This window comes from Pelodiscus sinensis, chromosome 6, assembly GCF_049634645.1.
Source record: "Pelodiscus sinensis isolate JC-2024 chromosome 6, ASM4963464v1, whole genome shotgun sequence".
Taxonomy (NCBI): domain Eukaryota; kingdom Metazoa; phylum Chordata; order Testudines; family Trionychidae; genus Pelodiscus; species Pelodiscus sinensis.
In genome coordinates, this window is record NC_134716.1 from 46,607,906 (window position 1) to 46,628,208 (window position 20,303).

The 20,303-nt window shown below is 44.4% G+C and overlaps 1 protein-coding gene across 1 annotated transcript in view; it reads left to right on the forward strand.

Moving 5' to 3' along the window:
* The window catches only part of LOC112547261 (kelch domain-containing protein 3-like), a 68,529-nt gene that overhangs the window by 39,731 nt on the left and 8,495 nt on the right, over positions 1-20,303 (forward strand). Inside the window, exons 14-17 of the mRNA XM_075931858.1 lie at positions 65-113; positions 3,077-3,164; positions 6,329-6,429; positions 19,236-19,320. Of these exons, the coding sequence (XP_075787973.1) occupies positions 65-113; positions 3,077-3,164; positions 6,329-6,429; positions 19,236-19,320 (323 nt within the window). The remainder of the gene's footprint in view (positions 1-64; positions 114-3,076; positions 3,165-6,328; positions 6,430-19,235; positions 19,321-20,303) is intronic.

The window sequence follows — 20,303 nt, forward strand, 5'->3', positions numbered from 1 at the left end:
TCTATCACTCCTTGTTCATAAAGTGTTGCAGTGGACTAATGGGAAATTGATGTCTTCTTTTCAGTAATGAAGGAGATTCTCTCAACATTTGGAATCCAGGGAGTAAGCAGCAGGTATTCTTTATATTTGTGTCTCTTTGCTTTTATTCTGTCTATGAGAAAAGGCAGAGAAGATGGAATATTTGTGATTTTTTTAATAATGGTGGTGCCTTTGACTGATCTAGCTTCTATATGCAGTACCAAGTGTTTTCTGTGTATAAATCACCATAAATATATGATTAGTTGACTTTTTGACTCTTCCTCATTACTAATAATTGCCCACATTTCAGTGAAAAGTACAATGGCCCAGCAAGGTAAATCTGTTCTCTTGTTACAGAACAGTGTATAGTACATAGAACAGTGTATACTGTTAGGCTACGTCTACACTGGCCCCTTTTCCGAAAGGGGCATGCTAATTTTACAGGTCATAATAGGGAAATCCGCGGGGGATTTAAATATCCCCCGTGGCATTTAAATAAAAATGTCCACCGCTTTTTTCCAGCTTTTAGAAAAGCCGGAAAAGAGCGTCTACACTGGCCCCGATCCTCCGGAAAAAAGCCCTTTTTTCCTTCAAAGTAGGAATAAGAGATCCTCCGGAAAAGGGCTTTTTTTCCGGAGGATCGGGGCCAGTGTAGACGCTCTTTTCCGGCTTTTCTAAAAGCCGGAAAAAAGTGGCGGACATTTTTATTTAAATGCCGTGGGGGATATTTAAATCCCCCGCGGATTTCCCTATTACGACCTGTAAAATTAGCATGCCCCTTTCGGAAAAGGGGCCAGAGTAGATGTACCCTTACAGAACAGTGTATAGTGTTATAGAACAGTGTTTCATCTGATACTCAGATATAGGTCCTATTTTTAATGGACCCGTCATAGAAAAGCTGCCTTCCTTTTCTTCTTCCCTTCTCTGGTATATCTGGATATGTCTAGACTAAATGCCTCTGCCGACAGAGGCATGTAAAATAGGCTACCCGACATAGTCAGTGAAGCAGGGATTTAAATATCCTTGTCTTCATTAAAATAAAAATGGCCCCCATGCTGTGCTGGCTCAGCTGATCGTCGGCACAGCACGCGAGTCAAGACGCAGATTGGTTGACAGGGGAAGCCAATGTCAACTGCTCCCTTATACCTCGTGGAACGAGGTTTACAGGAGCGGTCGACAAAGGGTTCCCCTGTCAACTGATCTGCGTCTTGACTCACGCGCTGTACCAACTATCAGCTGAACCGGCACAGCGTGGCAGCCATGTTTATTTTAATGAAGCCGTGGATATTTAAATCCCTGCTTCATTGACTATGTCAGGTAGCCTATTTTACATGCCTCTGTCGGCAGAGGCATGTAGTCTAGACATACCCTAAGAGGCTATGTCTACACTGGGCATGTACCTGATTCCTTACTCCAAGCATGCATCTGCATATTAGCTAAGCTCACCGCTTGAGTCCACTCTGTAAAGCTACACAGACACTTTACCCCATGTAGCCATGTCTGTCCTGACAGTCGAGTTACATGGTATTTCATGTTTGGATTTGTGGGTGTATATCCATAGTCCTAAGGCTCCTCACCCACTGGAGTAGCCCTGCTATTGGTTTACTTATGTACTGCCCTTAAAAGTGTTCTCAAAATATAATATCCTTCTCCATAGCAAGAGAAGGAACTGTGTGAATGATGATGAAAACTGAGTAGACTCAAGAACAGGCCACCAAGTCATCTTTATGACCCCTACCAAACAGTGGCCAGCCAGAAAGGTGGGCCATGTGGCAATGTATTGCCTTACCCATGCCCCCAGACAGGTTTGCCAATTCCAGTCAACTCATCTTTGAACACACACATCTCAGGGACTTCAATTTGATGATAGGAATGTGGGAGGCAGTGAATAGTGGTTGTCACATAGAAAGCCAGAACTGTAGACATATTCTCTCTCAGAGAACATCTCTTCTCACCTGGCCTCCGTGTGGCAAAGACACTCATTTGTCTTCTTATCAAGGATGCCACTAGAATTCATTTACCTCTTGAAGACTTAAGGAATGAAGTCATTCATCAGACTTCCCTTCTTTCAGGGACTCCAGAAGGAGAGAGCAACCACTTCTTGAATCTCTACTTTCCCTTCCTTCTCAAAAGTCAGAAGAGAGCTCCGATGCCTGATGAGAAGGGAGGAAATGGAGATATTTTCCATTCACCATAGATGCCAGGAGGTCAGGAGCTGCAACATGGGACTCTTTCTCTTCACAGTAATAAAAGTAAAATGAAATGTGGTGGGATATAGCCTTTACTGTCCTAAAGGGGTGGGTGTTTGCTAGTTTGGGGATACTCTCCTCTCTCCTTGTGTAGTCAGGTGCACGGAGCGCACTCAAATGGGATGCACTACTCATCTAGCTCTAGGTCAGGCTATGCTGAAAGAAGTCTGATAACTTCAGTTAGTTCTGCTGCTGCTGACAGCAGATTTGGAGGGTTTAGTGACCAAATATGTGGAAAATAGATTTATATTCTATTTATATGTATTCATAATCACTTATAAACATGGACATTTTTCCCACTGCTGTATGCACACAAAGATCTATTTCTCAGCTGTGCAGATAGCAAATCTAATGGCCAAAATTTGGTTTCATGTGTGCTCCTATCTGATGCATTGGAAGTATTATTATGAGTAAAATAGGAAGAATTTGGTCCTGAAATAATAAATATTGGGTGAGGGTAGTGAGGAAATATCTTGAGGATATCAAGCGAGAATATACTAGATAGGTGGAGAGAAAGGTAGAAGATATAAAGATGATACTAATGTTGAAAGATTGAGCTTTCAGATATTGCTGCTGATTTGCAGGTGTATTCATGTATTAATTCACCCAGGTGTATCATATAGTTCTGTGATTATTAATATTTTTCCCTTGAATTAAATCAGTATTCTAGTACCTTATCTCAAATAACTTCCAAACAACCAAGAGAAATAAGAGAATTCACTTCCTTTGCAGCTATATTTATTTGTTTAAAAAAGTGTTTAATTTCAGGCTTATTATGACTATGATTTTGTGTATGTGTGTTTGTGTAGGTTTACTCCCACCAAAATACCCAAAGTGAAATATGAATTAATGGCATCACCTTTTCCTGCCAGAATGGAGTCCCCACCAGCAACCCCAGTAAGCATCTCACCTCAGTTTCACTAGTTCTGAGGTTTGTTTGTTTGTGTAACATTAGAGCTATAGTTTTATCTGCAACACTTAGGAAATGTGCTTTCATCTGAAAGTTAAGCAGTAAGACATGACAGGATGTGCTAGCTTCAAGTTGTACAACATTACTCCTCAAGTGCCTTGTGAAAACAAAGCTGTCCTGTATCTCTGGGGCATGATATGATACCTTATTGTGCCTCTGAGTAATTACAAAATTGTGTCTTAGAAGAAAAATGATTCTCCTGTTTGGTGATTTAGTTGCTGTGTGTGAGTGTGTGTGTGTGTGCGCACACACATGCATGCGCCAGATTTCTCTCATACACACCCTACCTAAAGTGCCCAACAGGGAGGTGGAGTTGGCAGAGATCAACCCTTAAGAATCTCTGGAGAGGAATGTGTACTGAAAACAGGAATTGTCTTACAGGAGTGACTGCTGCATGGCTGCTTCCCCTAGTCCCAGGGCAACACAACTACTACACATATTGGCTGTGGTCCTGTGGCAGCTCAGTTAAGCTGCTACTGTGGTGACTCACAGGGAAGTAATATAGCCCTCAGCTGTAGTGCTTCCATCTAGCTGTCTGCAAGGCAGTTTGGTAGGGATCAGTGCCTCAGAAAGCAGCACTTCCCCTCTTCTGGTTCTCCATCTTGTATCATGGACTCATCAGCACAGAAGCATTAGTGTTGCCAGTGTGGGTTGGAAATACTCCTGGAGGTTTTATCACATGGTATAATCTTTAATTCTTGAAGATTCCAGGGCTACCCTGAAAGGTTGGCAACCCTAAGAAGCATCCACATTCGGTAAGGATAAGGGGGATGGTAGGACAGGGAAAGTACTTTCCCTTCTGTGCAGCGAGGACCAGGATTTTGGTTACACTAAGAATGAAAGTAAAGAAAAGGGATGTACAAAACCAGAACCCCTTTTAATCACTTTGGTTTTTCTGAAAAAGTTTTTTCTTCCTTTCTCCTCTTACAGCAAAAAGGTGGGAGGAAGGGGGACGTAACACTGAACTGTTTCTTTTTGGGGAGAAGCTGTTGAAGTGTTCCAGTGTCTCCAGGAGGAGTAATAGAGAGATCCATTAATCAACATAACTAAACTGGAAAGAAAATTGTGAGGGGAGATATAATGTATCTTATCTTTCCCACTTGACAGATGTTACAGGTTACTGGTCTCCACTCGCAGTCACCTATTTTGGTGTGATTTGATTGATGTCTTTTTTAACCTGATGGAAAAGGGAAAGGTCCCAGTTCAGTAAAGGTTTTAAGTGCATACCTAAAATATTTGCTGAATGGAGATGAATAGCTAAATTAGGGCCTAAATTGCTCCTTACATCATCACCGTACCTTGTATAGTAGTTTTAGAAGTTATTTTCAAATTATGGGCTAATAGACTCTTAATTTGGTACAAGACATTCAGGTCAATTTTATAGTGATAGAAATGTAGCCATGTTAGTCTGGTGTAGCTGAAACAAAATATAGGACTATGTAGCACTTTAAAGACTAACACAATGGTTTATTAGATGATGAGCTTTCATGGGCCAGACCCACTTCCTCAGATCAAATACTGGAAGAAAATAGTCAAAACCATATATACCAAAGGATACAATTTAAAAAATGAACACATATGAAAAGGACAAATCAAATTTCAGAACAGAAGGGAGATGCGGGGGAGGGGGGACAGAAAGGTAAATGTCTGTGAGCTAATGGTATTAGAGATGATAATTGGGGAGGCTATCTTTGTAATGGGTAAGATAGCCAGAGTCTTTGTTGAGCCCCCTGCACAGAGTGTCGAATTTTAGCATGAATGACAGTTCAGAGGATTCCCTTTCAAGTGCAGATTTAAAAGGCTTCTGAAGCAGGATGCAGGTAATTAAGTCGTTGAGAGAGTGTCCTTTCTGGTTGAAATGGCAAGAAACTGTTTTTTCTTTGTGATCCTGTCTAATATCTGTTTTGTGGGCATTGATCCTTTGGCGAAGTGTCTGAGACGTTTTTCCAATGTACAAAGCAGACGGACACTTTCGGCACATGATAGCATATATTATATTTCTGGATGCGCAGGAATATGTGTTCTTGATCTTATAACTCACTTGGTTAGGTCCAATAATGGTATCAGCAGAATGAATATGTGGACAAAGCTGGCAACGGGGTTTGTTGCAAGGGAAGGTACCAGGGTTGGTATTAGTGTGGTATGTCCTGTGGTGGTTTAAGAATCATCTTGAGGTTAGGTGGTTGTCTATAGGAGACTATGGGTCTGTGTATTTCTTATGGTATCACAGGAAAAAACTGAGTATGCCAGCCCTATATAAGTTGCTTTGTGGGATACAATTTGTAAAGTATTGTTATTATTAATTATTGTTGTTAATATTGTATTGTAATTATTTTCAACAATAATAACTATAAAACTGTTTGCTAGAGGGAACAATTTAAATGTGTCACATAAAGATCTCAGATTGCCCAATAACAACATTACTTAGCCAATAAATTACTGGGTTTGTAACTTACAGAGTAAAATATTTAATTACTGATTTAATTGCTAAATAAATACATTGTTCAGAAAAGGAATTAATTTCTATTACTAAATATTATGCTGCTGAGTATTTGTGGAATGACTGCATTATTTTATTACTATTAATAATTCCCACTACCACCCCTTTCGGAGACTGCAGATGATCTGAGACCAACCTACAGAAAAATTTCAGCTCTGTCTTTGAGAACAGTAGCAACCACCAATATGTTCATGCAACTTGGCTGGAGAAACTGGAATTTAACAACTAATGTAGTCAATAGGATTAAGTGAGGAAAATTCGTAACAGAACAATTTTATTGTTTAGAACTGAAAAGCTAGAATTACTGCTGAGCAGAAACAAGGTTATGAAAATGTGAAAATAAATGGCTAGTGTAAACCAAAAATCACAACTGGCACTCTCCTGTGAAATAATGATCAGCATGGGCCTGTGTTGTAGTGAAATCCATCATCAAGGGAAAAACAAGTATGTAGAATAATGGATCTTGATGGGAAAACTCAAATGACTATTGTAGGCTCAAGGAGAGATGCTAATCATGAAATGCCTTGCCTTTTCTTCTTCTGTGATTTTTATGGTAGCTCAAGCTGTGTTAACTTATGACTTTCTACACAGGCAGCTCAACTCAGAGATTTCATTTCTGTGCGTAACCAAGCAATGGACATGATCACAAGGGCCTTTGCCTTGCTGGACTTGGAGTTTCAAAAGCTAGATACGTATGTATGATTTAGAGTCTCTAGAAATGTTCTTTATGTGTTTTATGGGAGACTGGAGGTAAAAATCTCTTAAAGGGAGCAAGGATAAGGAGTAGTATATGAATCAATGTCTTATGAGCAAAAAATAAGAGAAATGTCTGCTAATGTAAAAGTTCAGCATGATGATTCAGCTTTTTAAATAAAGGGCTGAAAACTTCACTGTCATTAAACTGTTTTCCCCTCTGTGGAGCTGTGGCAGATGCCAAAAAGATAATGTGATATTCAGAAACCTGAAAAGGGCATAACTGCTCTTCTGTTGTCTTACAATTTGTTTACATTTTAATATACAGTATCAATTTTAAAATGTGGATGTTAGTTATATCATGAATGTCAACGTATTTTAAACAACTTATAGAGAAACATGGAAGAGTTACTACGAGGCTTAGTTCTACTTCTCATGAGCCAGATTACCCCTTCTGGCAGAAAAACAACACAGAAGGGGACTCAGAGGAAGGAAATTTCCTTAAGCTGCTTGAGCCCCCAGTAGAATCCAGTGCTGCATCCTAGCAGCACACCACTAGTAGAGAGGTGTTGTCAGGAACTTGCCTGCAGCTCCACTGGGGAAAAGATAATACAGCCCCAATTTGTATTTTCTCAGTACTCTATGCAGGGCTTTAATGGGGAGGAAAGGAGGATCTGCCCAGATCCACCTATTTTCTGTTCCTTTCTCCAGCCCAGTCCTTATGGCCACAGAGTACCTTTCATGTAGCAAAGATAAGGGGAGTATTACCCAGTTCCCCACTCTTTGAAAGGTGAGGTAACCACCCATGTTCCAACGATGCACAGAGTGAGTTTTGGCTTGTGCATCAATACTGATGTTATGTGTGATGGTCTGGATGTGTGCCACCGTGGCACCCAGTTTATTTACACACACATATTCCCAGCTGCTGGAGCAGAAACCTCCCCCCCCCCCCCCCCCACCCACACACACAATGCAGCATGTCCTGTTCCCAGCCGCCAAAGCAGACCCACCCCTCCGGCCGCACGGCATGTCCCATTCCCAGCCGTCAGAGCAGACACCACCACCCCCCCAGTCATGGCCCATTCCTGGCCCCAGCTGCCAGAACAGGCCCTACCCTGCCTGCCATGTAGCAACCCCGGCCACCGGAGTAGGGCTTCCTGCCCCTCACCACCCAGCCATGGCAGGTCCCAGTCCCCGACCCCAGCAGCTCCTTCACCAACTCAGCCAGCCCCACCCACCGAAGCAACCCCCTTCTGTGCAAGTGCTTCTGCACAGCTCTCCAGGGGAGATGGGCAGGGAAAGAATTTTTTGTTCGCAGCTGTGCAGGCGCACACCTTAATGGGAATTATGGTAACCACCCTCAGTTCTTAGAGAAAGAACCCATCCCACACAGATAGTTGAAAGGCCTTTCGCCTTTGCACTAATTTCTTTGCCGTCTATCTTTTGGTTTTGTTTTCAATGTTGTTCAGGGCTTATTTCTTTTGGATGTTTAATTTCCATTTGGAGCCTTCTGTAGCAATGAGTGAACACAAGTTTGGAAGTTCAGATCAATAGTACAAAGTTTGATGCTTGATCCAAAGCTTTTCTAAAATCCTTTTTGTCTGAAAACCTCAAAAGATCAAGCTCTGGCAGGATTTCCTGGTTTTATTACAGCTTCAGCCTAGCTAGAAATAAGACATAAAAAGTCTCCCATGCTTTTCTGGTTCCTGCTGTCCTAGCCAGAATCACAGCGTACACTGCACAGAGAGGAGTGATAACTGTAACTGTGTTGGAAAAAGGAGGGAAAGGCTAACTTGCTCCTTCTTCTCAGTTGTAGTGCTCAAATTCACATTGGATTTATAACACAACCTACTGGGGTTCTGGTTGCTGTGTTTCAGTAGCTCCCTTATGGTTGAGAGGCCTTGTTCAAGTGCAGCCACTTGTGGCAAACATCAAGCCAAATAGTTCAATGTCATAATACATATCCTTCTATCAATTTTTTTCTTTCAAAATAAAACCACAAGGAAATTGTACACACAAAACTAGCATCACTATATTGCTGAAACTGGGAAATCAGAACTCCAGAAGAGAGGAAATGCAGGGATAAAGTTGGAAACTCAACCTTAACTCTGACCCATCTGCTAATTCCTTGTTAATGTAATACAAAGGGTATTTCTTAGAACAGCTCTGTTTATACGGAGGTTAGATTGTTTAGGACTACACAAGAAGGGAGCAAGAGGATGTAAGTGAAGAATAAGACCTAGGTGTCTGAGGCATTTGATCACCTGATGAGGATTAAAAAGTAATGCTGTTAGGTTAATTAAGAGAAGCAGTTGGTTTGTGTTAGGATGTATGAGGGTGGGTTTGAGATACCTGCAGAGTTCAGGCACAACCCTAAAAAAGAGGGTTATGGTGACCTTATCCCAAAGGAAAGAGGCGTTTGAGCCCAGGACTGGTGCCAGGAAAAGACTTGATGAGGAGTTTCTTTCTAGAGAGGCTCACATCTTGGGAGAGGAACCAAAAGAGCTACCCAAGCAGAGAAGGAACTGGGGAGCTATAAGAGCTTGAGCCTTGAACAAGGGGTTTCATTTTTGTCAATTGTACAGTTGCTCACCACTGAATAGCAGGTGTGAAAGCGACCAGTCTTATGTTCACTTCACAGTAAGGGTGTGTCTAGACTACCTAGTTTTGTCGACAGAAGTGAACTTTTGTCGACAAAACAATACCAGTGTCTACACTACCACGGAGTTCTGTCGACATAACGTGGACAGAACTCCGCGGTTTTGTCGCCACTGGTATACCTCATTTTACGAGGCAAAACACCTTCTGCCGACAGAGTTCTGTCGACAGAAGGTGTTATTGCCTGTAACGTTGCGTCCAGACTACGGAGTTCTGTCGACAAAGCGGCTTGCTTTGTCGACAGAACTCCATGTGTCTGGACGCAAATTTGTCAACGGAAGTTTTGTCGACAGTATCTGTCGACAAAACTTCCGTTGACAAAACGCGGTAGTCTAGACGTACCCCAAGTCTGATTTATTTTACTGTTGCAATTCAGCACTGACTACAGAGGATCATGTCAATTTCAGTGAGTGGGTTCATTAATAGCCCCTACAGTCAATTGGGATCCTGTCTCCTTTCCCACCACATTTTCAACAATCCTTGAGATTTTTAAACATTATAGATGACAGTTTCCTAACTCAAAAAGTATTATAGCCAACATGGGGAAATTTTAGATTAGATCTTGTCAAATATAGTAGCTCAGTGTCTGTGAGGGTATGTCTACACTGCCACCCTAGTTTGAACTAGGGTGGTTAATGTAGTCAGTCGAAGTTGCAAATGAAGCCCGGGATTTAAATATCCCAGGCTTCATTTGCATCTTGCCAGGCGCGACCATTTTTAAATCCCCAGTAGTTCGGACTCCGTACCCGCTGCTACACGCGGCACGGAGTAGATGGAGTAGATGGCCTAATTCGAACTATCTACTCCGTGCCGCGTGTAGCAGCGGGTACGGAGTCCGAACTACTGGGGATTTAAAAATGGTGGCGCCTGGCAAGATGCAAATGAAGCCCGGGATATTTAAATCCTGGGCTTCATTTGCAACTTCGACTGACTACATTAACCACCCTAGTTCAAACTAGAGTGGCAGTGTAGACATACCCTGAGTCTGTAACGCTGATGTACACGGCAACACCCCCTGGCCGTGTACGTCAGCGCCCTTCCCTCCGTGGCAGCTCCCCTCCATTCCCCTCCCTCCGTGGTGGCGCCACTCAGCTGGGGAGCAAGCTGAGTGGCGCAGCGCTTGACCGAACCACCATGACACGAGGGAAAGGGGGGGCAGGGCAGTAACATACACAGCCGGGGGTGTGTATGTCAGCTCCCGCCCCCTTCTCCTCCCCCATGGTGGCCTGCTTCATTGTGGATGGGGGGGAGCGGTGCTGGCCAGGAAAGGGGGATGGGCCTGGAAACAGCTAATGGGGGGAGTGGCAATGGGGCTGGCTGAGGGAAATGGGAGGGCCAATGGGAAGCAGGGCTGGTCGTGGGGTGGGGAGGGGGGTCAGGCGGAACAGGGATGGCCATGGGATATGGGCGGGGGGGAACCACCAGCCGGGAGAGGGCAGGGCTGGCCGGAAGGAAGGAGCGGGTGTGGAAAGCAGAGCTAGCAGGGGCGGGGAGAGGTGCAGCGGCACTTGCCGGGGAAAATCAGGAAGAGGAATGGGCTGGCGGGAAGCAGAGCTGGGGGGAGTTGCAGGGGGGCTAGCTAGGGAAGTGGGGGAGAACCGGCCAGCCGGGAAGGGGGGGTGAGCAAATTGGCCGGCGGGGAGTGGGATTGACCTGGGCACTTGTTGCCTGTCCCACACAGGGTCCTGGCAACGCACAAGTGAGGAGGAGGCTTCCTCTCCTCCTCACACTCAACCATCTAAGGACTCCCAGCAGCAACCACAGCCCCAACTCCCAGCTGGGACTCCCAGCCGCTCCTCCCGCCCACGCCAGGCTTCTGTCTGGCATGCAGCCGGACAAATCAGAAAATACTGGACATTGCACGTGTCCAGTATTTTCTGATTTTTTTACTGGACAGGGTGTGAAAATACCAGACTGTCCAGTACAGTGCTGGATACCTGGCAACCTTACCCACCTCTCCTCCCCTGCTGCTGCCTGGCTTGGCTCAGTGTTGCGCACTCAGCCACCACAGAGGGAGGAGAAGGGGGCAGGGTGGTGGTGATGTACACGGCCAGGGGGTGGGGCCATGTACATCACCGCCCTCCCTTCCTCTCCCGCTGTGGCACTTAGCCAAGTGCTGCGTCCCTCAGCTTGGCCGCTGCAGGGGAGCCAACAGTGCAAGGGGCCATTTGGGCTTGCCCACAGCAGGAGGGGAAGGGGGGGCAGGGCGGTGACGTACATAGCCCCACAACCTGGCTATGTACATCACCGCCCCACCCCCCTCCCTCGCGGTGGCCCAGCTGAGCAGGCAGCACTCAGCTGAGTGCCACGGCGGGAGGGAGAGGCAGGAGTGGAAGAGAAAGAAAGGAGATGGAGAGAGAGGCAGGAGGCGGAGGAGAGCTGAGACAGAGAGGGGGAGGCAGTAGGAGGAGGGAGAGAGAGAGAGAGAGCACGAGAGACCGGAGGCTCAGGAGAGAAGACCAAGGTGAAGGAGAGACCTGAAAATCCCGTCTTATGACAGGCTAACTGGCTAGTCCTAACATAAAGAAGAAAAGATCAGATAATCATAGCTTAAGTACAAGTGACCAAGTTGATCACATTTATAATGTGCAAGCAGATTAAAGTCCAGTGAGAGAGAGAGAGAGAGAGAGAGAGATGAGCTAACCAAGCTGGGAGAAGGAATTTAATAAGAAAAACTTGCATAATAATTCACATCCTTTAAGAATGCCTTCCTAAATGCCAAAGAAGCCACAATTCAACAACTGAAGAAGAAGACTATTCTGATTAAATACACAACCTGGTTTAGAAGGGAAGTGAGGACAGCTATAAAAATAATAAAATACTACTATATAATGAATGGTAGGAAAGGGGAGTTGATAGTAATGAATATAAATCAGAAGTTAGGAATTGGAGACAATTGGTAAGTATAGCCAAGGGACACAGGAGAAATGTATGGCCAAAAGACAAGGACAATAAAGAGTTTTAAGATATATTATTAGGCACAAAAACAATCCTGACAATGGTATCGGTTCATTACTAGAGAGAAATAAAAGAATTGTGAACAATGATTCATAAAAAAGCAAATGTGTTCAATACATATTTTTGTTCTGCATTTGAAAAAGAAAAAGGGAAAAAAGATGTTGCAATCTCAATATATGGTTATGATAGCACTCTTTCCAGCACTCTTTCCTGTCCATTATCATCTTTGGAGGCTCTTAAAACAAAGCCCCCGAAGTTAGATATTTTATAGTCGGCAAGTCCAGATAGCTCTTTTGAAACTCTAGGACACAAGTTGTCTGAGATGCTCGCTGGAAAGTCAATGTTGCTTTTCAATAGATCTTTGAGAACTAGGGAAGTTCCAGAAGAATGGACAAAAACTAACTTTGTGCCAATTTTTATAAAGGATACACAAAGTGACTCAGGTAATTATGGGCCTGATGTTGATCGCAGGCAAGATAGTGGATCCATAATGTGTGACTGGATTAATAAAGAATTAAAGGAGGGTCCATGCAAAATAACTTCTGTATAACTAATTTGATATATTTTTGATGAGCTTATACGTTTGAGTAATAAAGGTCATATCGTTGACATAATGTGCTTAGATTTGATTAAAAAGCTAGAATATAAAATTCTTCAAGTGATTGCTCATGTGCATTCCAATATAGGTGCATGCACATGCCATCGGAGACTTTCCCTCAGCAGTAGCCTTAGGGCCAGCAGGGAGCCCCCTGGAGTGGCGCTAATATATTGGCTCATATACCCCTGCTGGCCCCCTCACCCACTCAGTTCATTCTTACTGCTGTGATGGTCTTTGGAACAACCCTCAGCTCATCTTAGAGTCGTTTGCTTCACAGTTCTTCTCCTTCGTTAGCAATCATCTCTTAAGTATCTGTTAATTTAAAGACTTTAATCTGTAGTTTTCTTTTTACTTCGCCGTGGCGCACCATGCGCCCACAGTAGGGCATGCCTGGCCCACAAGCCTTTAAGCCCTGCAAGAAGTGCAACAAGTCTATGCTGTGTAGTGACCCACACTCATCGTGTTTGAAGTGCCTGGGAGAATCGCACATTACAGAAGCGGCAAGATTTGTAAGGTGTTTAAGCCCAGAACCAAATGAGAGCGCAAGTCACAGCTCAAGGCACTCCTGATAGAGGTGGCACTGTGGCCGGCACCAGCTCCGGCCCTGGCACAGGACTCACCACTGAGCTCCAACAGCACACTGGCCCCGATACAGAAGAGGAGGCCTAATAGGGGTCAGTCCCCACCTAGACACGCACACTGTGTACTCTACAGTGGGGCACATGGCACCAGCCAGTCCAGAGCCCAAGACTTCTAGGTCAGGTGACTACTCTTCCCACTGGAAGGATGTGAGTCCTTCAGAGGATCTCCCAGACCCATCCACCCAGGAGGCTTTAGAGGCAGCAAGGGTCCTTATAGACTCTTCTCCCTCCCCTCTGCCCACCCTGGCACCCTCAAGACAGCACGGGAATGCCCAGTACCGCTCCCCTCCCAGGATGCCTGGTGAAACGGTGCACAAGGTGCGGCAGAGCCATGTGACACACGTGGCACCTCCCCCAGCACCAGCTACTGTCACACTGGTGCCGTTGGCACAGGCACTGGCAACGGATCCGGCACCAGATGTGACACGGATTACCCACCCCGCACCGATTCCATCAGGTACCACGTCTCAGCCATGCCTTCTCCTCGGCGTCGGCACCACAGCAAGCCGGAAGCCATGTCTCGGCGCGCCATAGGATAATCAACATCAGCATCGGCACCACCATGATCCACCTCAGAGTACTCTTCCAATTCCAATGCAGAGTCTGCATGGTTTTCACGGGGCTCTCGGTCCCCATTCACAACACCGCTCCTGCTTCCGGCACCAGTCCCAGCACTGTACTTCCCCACATCAGTACCAACAACAGTGGGCTCAGCCAATCCCTGTACCAATGTTCCAGCAGACGTGGCACTACAAGCAGCACTAGATATGGCTGATGCAGCTTCGAGTCATGGCCACCGGAGTAGTCCTGCATGGCAGTTCGTGGCTCCAGAGTGCCACCAGAAGTCTAGAACACCTTGCAGGATCTCCCTTTTGAAGGCACATCACTCTTCTCTGAGCAAACTGACAGCAGTTACACTCATGGCCCCATGGTACGCTCATGGCCCCACGGTACGCTAACATCTTTATGACTGACTTAGAACGTTTCCTCAGATCCCGTCCCCTCTTACCCCTTCTCTACTTATGCTACATCAATGACATCTTTATGATCTGGACCCATGGCCAAGAAACGCTGGAAACATTCCACAGAGATTTTAACAACCTATACCCCACCATCAATCTCAGCCTGGACCATTCTACACGAGAGATCCATTTTCTGGATACCACAGTACAAACTACTCTCTACAGAAAACCTACTGACTCATACAGTTACCTTCATGCCTCCAGCTCCTATCCAGAACACACCACGCGATCCATCGTCTATAGCCAAGCCCTTCGATACAACCGCATCTGCTCTAATCCCACTGACAGACCAGAAACTTCAGGATCTCTACCAAGCATTTATAAACCTCAACTACCCACCCGGAGAAATAATAAAAAAATTGAAAGAGCCAGACGAATACCCAGAAACCATCTACTTCAAGACAGAACCACGAAAACCAACAATAGAACACCACTTGTCATCACCTACAGCCTCCAACTTAAACCCATCCAACACATTATCAATAAACTACAACCTATACTGGAACAGGATACTAAGCTCCGAGAGCCTCTGAGAGACAGACTCATAGTATCGTATAGACAACCACCTATCCTCAAGATGATTCTTACCAACAACCACAGGACATACCACACTAACACCAACCCTGGAACTTTCCCTTGCAACAAACCCCATTGCCAGCTTTGTCCACATATTCATTCTGCTGATACCATTATTGGACCTAACCAATTGAGTTATAAGATCAGTAACACATATTCCTGTTCATCCAGAAATATAATTTATGCTACCATTTGCCAACAATGTCCATCTGCTATGTACATTGGACAAATGTTTCAGACACTTAGCCAAAGAATCAATGCCCACAAAACAGATATGAGATAGGATCACTGACAGGGGTGCATGCCCCCAGTGTGCCTCAGTGCCCCCTGACTGTCCTCATATAGCCCCTCTCAGGACAAGTTACAGTCTGTATGGGTTGCTCATCATAGGCATCGGGGTTGTCTCAACTGCCCTGCTTACCTAGGCTGCATCAGGGTCCACCTCCAAACCAGGGCTTTGCCTCCAGCCCCTGGCCGGGGAGTCTTGGCTGGCCCTCTTCCAGCTATTGCTGGCTATCCCCAGCTTGTCTCCCTCCACGGAGCTCCTGCTTCCTCTGCAGTCAGCTCTCCACTGGCTCTTCCCCCCTAAGCAACCTGTGCTTCTCTATATATACGTGCCAGCTGGGCTCTCACTCGCCCTAATGGGTTCAGCTGGCTTCTACAAGCCAATCGTGCTGCCCTAGTTGCTTGCCAGCTGGGCTCTCCCTAGCCCCACATAGCTCCAGCTGGCCTCTTTCTTTCTAGCCCCGGCTCCGGGCCTGAGTCCTGGTCTTAAAGGGCCAGTGCAGGGCAGGTACCCTGTCACAATCACAAAGAAAAAACAGTTTCTTGCCATTTCAACCAGAAAGGGCATTGTCTCAACGACCTGATTACCTGCATCCTGCTTCAAAGACCTTTTAACACCAGACTTGAAAGAGAATCCTCTGAACTGTCATTCATGCTTAAATTTGACACTTTACACCTAGGTCTTAACAAGGATGCTAATTACCTTACCCATTACAAAGAGAGCTTCCCCTATTATCACCTGTAATATCATTAGCTCACAGACATTTACCTCCCCCCTCATCCGTCTTTTGTTCTGAAATTTGATTTATCCTTTTCATATGTGTTCATTTTTTTGATTGTATCCTTTGGTTTATATGGTCGTGCCAATTTTCTTCCACAATTTGATCTGAGAAAGTGGGTCTGGCCAGGAAATCTCATCACCTAATAAACCATCTTGTTAGTCTTTAAAGTGCTACATAGTCCTGTTTTTTGTTTCAGCTAGACCAGACTGATATGGCTACATATCTATTACAGGTCTCCAAATGTACTTGTAAATGGGGAATAGTCATAGAGATGACCTGTTTTTAGTGGGAATCTTTAGGGACCTATTGGCCTTATTTTATTTAACATCTTTATCAATGACCTGGAAGAAAATACAAAAAGTTTGCCAGATGACTCCTATAGCATTGAGAATGAGACTGCAACAATTATTTATGATTAAAACCAACAAAATCCCATATAATTTTCTAAATCTGAAGGACACACTGAATACATCTTTGATTATACACTAGCATTTTACATTATTGATGACTTAGAATAGAAAAAGAGATATTTTCCTCATATAGAAGGACTTAGATCTAACAAGGCAAACATATTGTGCAGTTTCCAAGTTGGGATGAAAGGCAGATATCAGATTGTCAGGTGATATATTTGATTCACAAGGAAAATGATGTATAGTGTATAATTTGATGTGAAACTGGGATTTTTATTTATTGAAGTAACAGGCATTTCACCCTATTGACTGTCAGTCTTACAGCCATATTTCTAGTTTGTTTTCCTAGCAATTTCCATACCCATCTCTTGTTGCCTCATAATGGGTAGAGGTTCACTTTGCATAAGAAAGCACAAATTCATCGTTACTTGGTAACTTGAAATGTTACAGCAATACAGCTGTGCCACTGTAGCACTTCAGTGTAGACATTACCTACATCGACTGGAGAATTTTCCCATTAGTATAGATAATCCACCTCCCTGAGAAACAGGAGCTAGCTCAACAAAGAAATTTTCTCTCTGCCTAGTGAGATAGTTAGAAATACATAAAGATTACTATCTTCTTCCAAAGATTTAAGTCCTTCTCACAATATGTCAAGATTTGGATGAGCTGTGTGTACCCACTCTTCTTCTTCTTATGTCCATTTAAAACCAGACCACTTAAAAAATTATTATTTTATATTTTGCTTTGTTTTGTATGGCGTTTAAGAAAGGAAAGATTAAAAAAACAAATTTTACTTTAATCAACAATATAGATGTATTTGTCACTGCCACACCATCTGGAAGGGGTTGCTATAATTCAAGCCTCTGGCTCTGATCCTAAGGATGGAACCTTGCACCCAAGGAGCTTCATTGATTTTAATGAAGATCCTCATGGGGGTTCATCTGCATAGAGTTCATTGAAGAACTGAGGCCTTAGATCCTAATCCTGCAAACATTTATACACTTGCTTACTTTAACTGTGCCAGGTAGCCCTACAGATGGTAAAGGGCTATTCACAATAGTCAATTTAAGCACAAGCAGAATTGACACCTAGTATGGGCAGTGGGTTTGCAGAAATTTTGCCCAGCATGCCCAGAACCTGCACCCCTCTCCCCCCCTCACACATACACATACCTGCCTAAGACTCTAGGAGGGAATTTGGGAGAAGAAGGGGTGTGAGCTCTGGGAGGGAGTTTGGGGGCTGAAGGAGGATGAGGGTGCAGGGGAGTTTGGGAATCGGAGGGTTGGGGGAGGGATGCAGGCTCTGTCAAGGAGTGGGTCCAGGAGCAGGTGCAGAAGGAGGGGGTAGAGGGGTACAGTGCGTATCTGGGGCAGCCACAGAGAGGGCTGGGGACAGGATCTCTGTGTGCTGCTGTTTGCAGGCACTACCCCTACAGCTTTCCATTGGCCACAGAAGTGTTCAGGGTGGAGCAGCACACAGAGTCACACACCCCTCTCCGAGGTCACAGGAATGTGCTGGCAGCTGCACAGAGCTAGTGGCAGAAAGATGCTTTTAGTCCCACTGCACTGCCTGTGGGGGGCCTGTGGGGAGCACGCAGGGCAATAGGTGAGGCCAGAGGACACACTGGAGGAGAACACATGTGGGGTGGCAGGTGGGACTCTGGGAACAAAAATGACCCCAAACTTTGGTGGAGCAAGACCCACTAAGCCAGGAATATTCCTGGTGCCAAGGCACCATCGACCCATATGACTTACTGCCTATGCAGTCGCATGAGAACATTGCCATGAAACTTATAAACATGCCTGAATTCACATTTTTTGAAACTTACCCTGCTAGATATTCCACCATGTTCACATTATGGCATTTCCTTTCTCTTTTTGCCTCAAGGGAAAGGGGTCTCTAACCCAGTTTGGTTTTGCTTGATGATGCATCACTTAGGGTTCCTCAGGTAAAACAGGTTGCAACTCTGTGGATCCTGTGTTATAGTATGGAAAGCTAGACCCTCCCTGGAGTATCCTGGATCCTCAACTCTGTGCAGCATAATTCCTTGAGGTGTTGTTCTGCCATGGCTTCTCCTCCCCAAAGTCTGCAGTTTCTCCACATACTTCCTCTCCAGGGATAAAAAGAGTAAAGGGGGGGAAGTTGATGCTTGGAGCTACGTTAATTCCTGACACAGGTAGATTTCCACTTGGAAATGTGTGTGGTTAGGAGGAAAACTGAGCATGTGTAGGGTTGCTCTAGAAGCGTACCCTTCTAAACCACAGATCTTTAACATCTGGTATTCCTGCACTGACCTGATCAAATAACCCCACCTGCATTTAAAATCTATATTTTAAATGATGTGGCAGTAACTGATGCCACTAACATCCTTAGAATACTGGCTTTTTCACTCTGAGAATTTCAAGTCTTTTTTGTATGTTTGTTTTGTCAAAGTCAGACAGGACTCACAGATTTGTCAGACTGCTCTGTTTATTCAGCAAAGCTCTGCTAAAATGCATCCAGAAAATGTGAGCACCATACAAGGTTCAAACCCCTTGATTTATACAGTCAAGAGAAAGTCAAGTTAACAGGATTAAAAGGAGGGGCAAAACTTCACATGATTAGTGTGAGACTTAGTCAAGTATCTTCATTTCCACATCAAGCACACAGCAATCTCCTGTCCATATCTACTTGGTTATCTCATATTACTTTCTGCCTAACACCTAATGTTCCTTTTCCTGTTAACCTGGCTAGCACGTTGATCTCTTAAAAGACAAACAGAATTCCTTCAACTTATTCAATTATTACAGCACAATTCATCTTTCTCTTACAGTATAATTCTTTCTACTTTCACAGTTTTTACTAAACATATCCCTCTCCCCGATATTTACAGGGAGAAAACTGAATTGGTTCAGGCCACAACTGCATTCCAACAAGAAAAGGAGGCTTACAACAAACAGTTCAGATTTCAACAGCAGGTGGGTTTCTGTATTTATAGAAGATTAGGTGAAAAAGTGCCTGCATGTTCATAGATGGAATTCATTTCTTCAGCAATTACATATTAGCAGACTCTGGGGAGACATAAGTTAAAACATCACTTGATGCTGGCCAGGCTGAACTTGCTCAACTCAGGTGTTGATAAGCTAGAGAAGGTTCAGTGGAGAGCCCCAAGAATGATTACAGGATTAGAAAACATGCCTTATAATGGTAGACTCAAAGAGATTGATCTATTTAGTTTAACAAAAAAGAAGGCAAAGGGGTGACTTGATTATAATATAGAAAGTACATACATGGAGAACAACCTCCTCTTTTTCAAATGGATAGATACAGGATAGCAAAGGGAATGGAAATTAGCCAGCAGGCTGTACTCTCCCCTACTTCATCCTCCCATCTATAAAAAGCATAGCTGGTAATGAATCAGAAATGGAGACTACATCATTTCTTTTACTTTCAAGAATGGAAACAGCTAAATTCACAAAGCATCTTGGGTCAGATTCACCAGGCTGCAGGCCCCCTGGAATTAGAAAGTCTGCTTGTAGCAGGGGCACAGTACCTCTCAGGAGTTAACACTGCTCCAAAAGTGGAAACAGCCACCATATAGGAGAGAACATGGACAGATCAGCTATGAGTTGCGCTGAATCAGTGGTTCTCCTAAGCAGTTTCTTCCAGAGGTGCTCCAGTACTGCCCCTACAGTAATTCAAGCTGTTTTTCTCTGGCAGAAGTGAGGAGTATAGCATTTGCACTGCTGCCTATCCTTCCCAGAAAAAATCCCCCTTCCATTGTTGCTGCTTTTTCAGGTGAAAGGGATGAGCTTTTCCATTTATGTTTTGTCATTGTGACATGTGGGCATCTGTTTTGCATCCTCACCACATCCCCAAGGGAGTAACTCTGTCTGTACTATAAATAAGCAAGAGGTAAGACAGAAAACATAGAAACCATCAAATTGTTAGAACAAGCAAG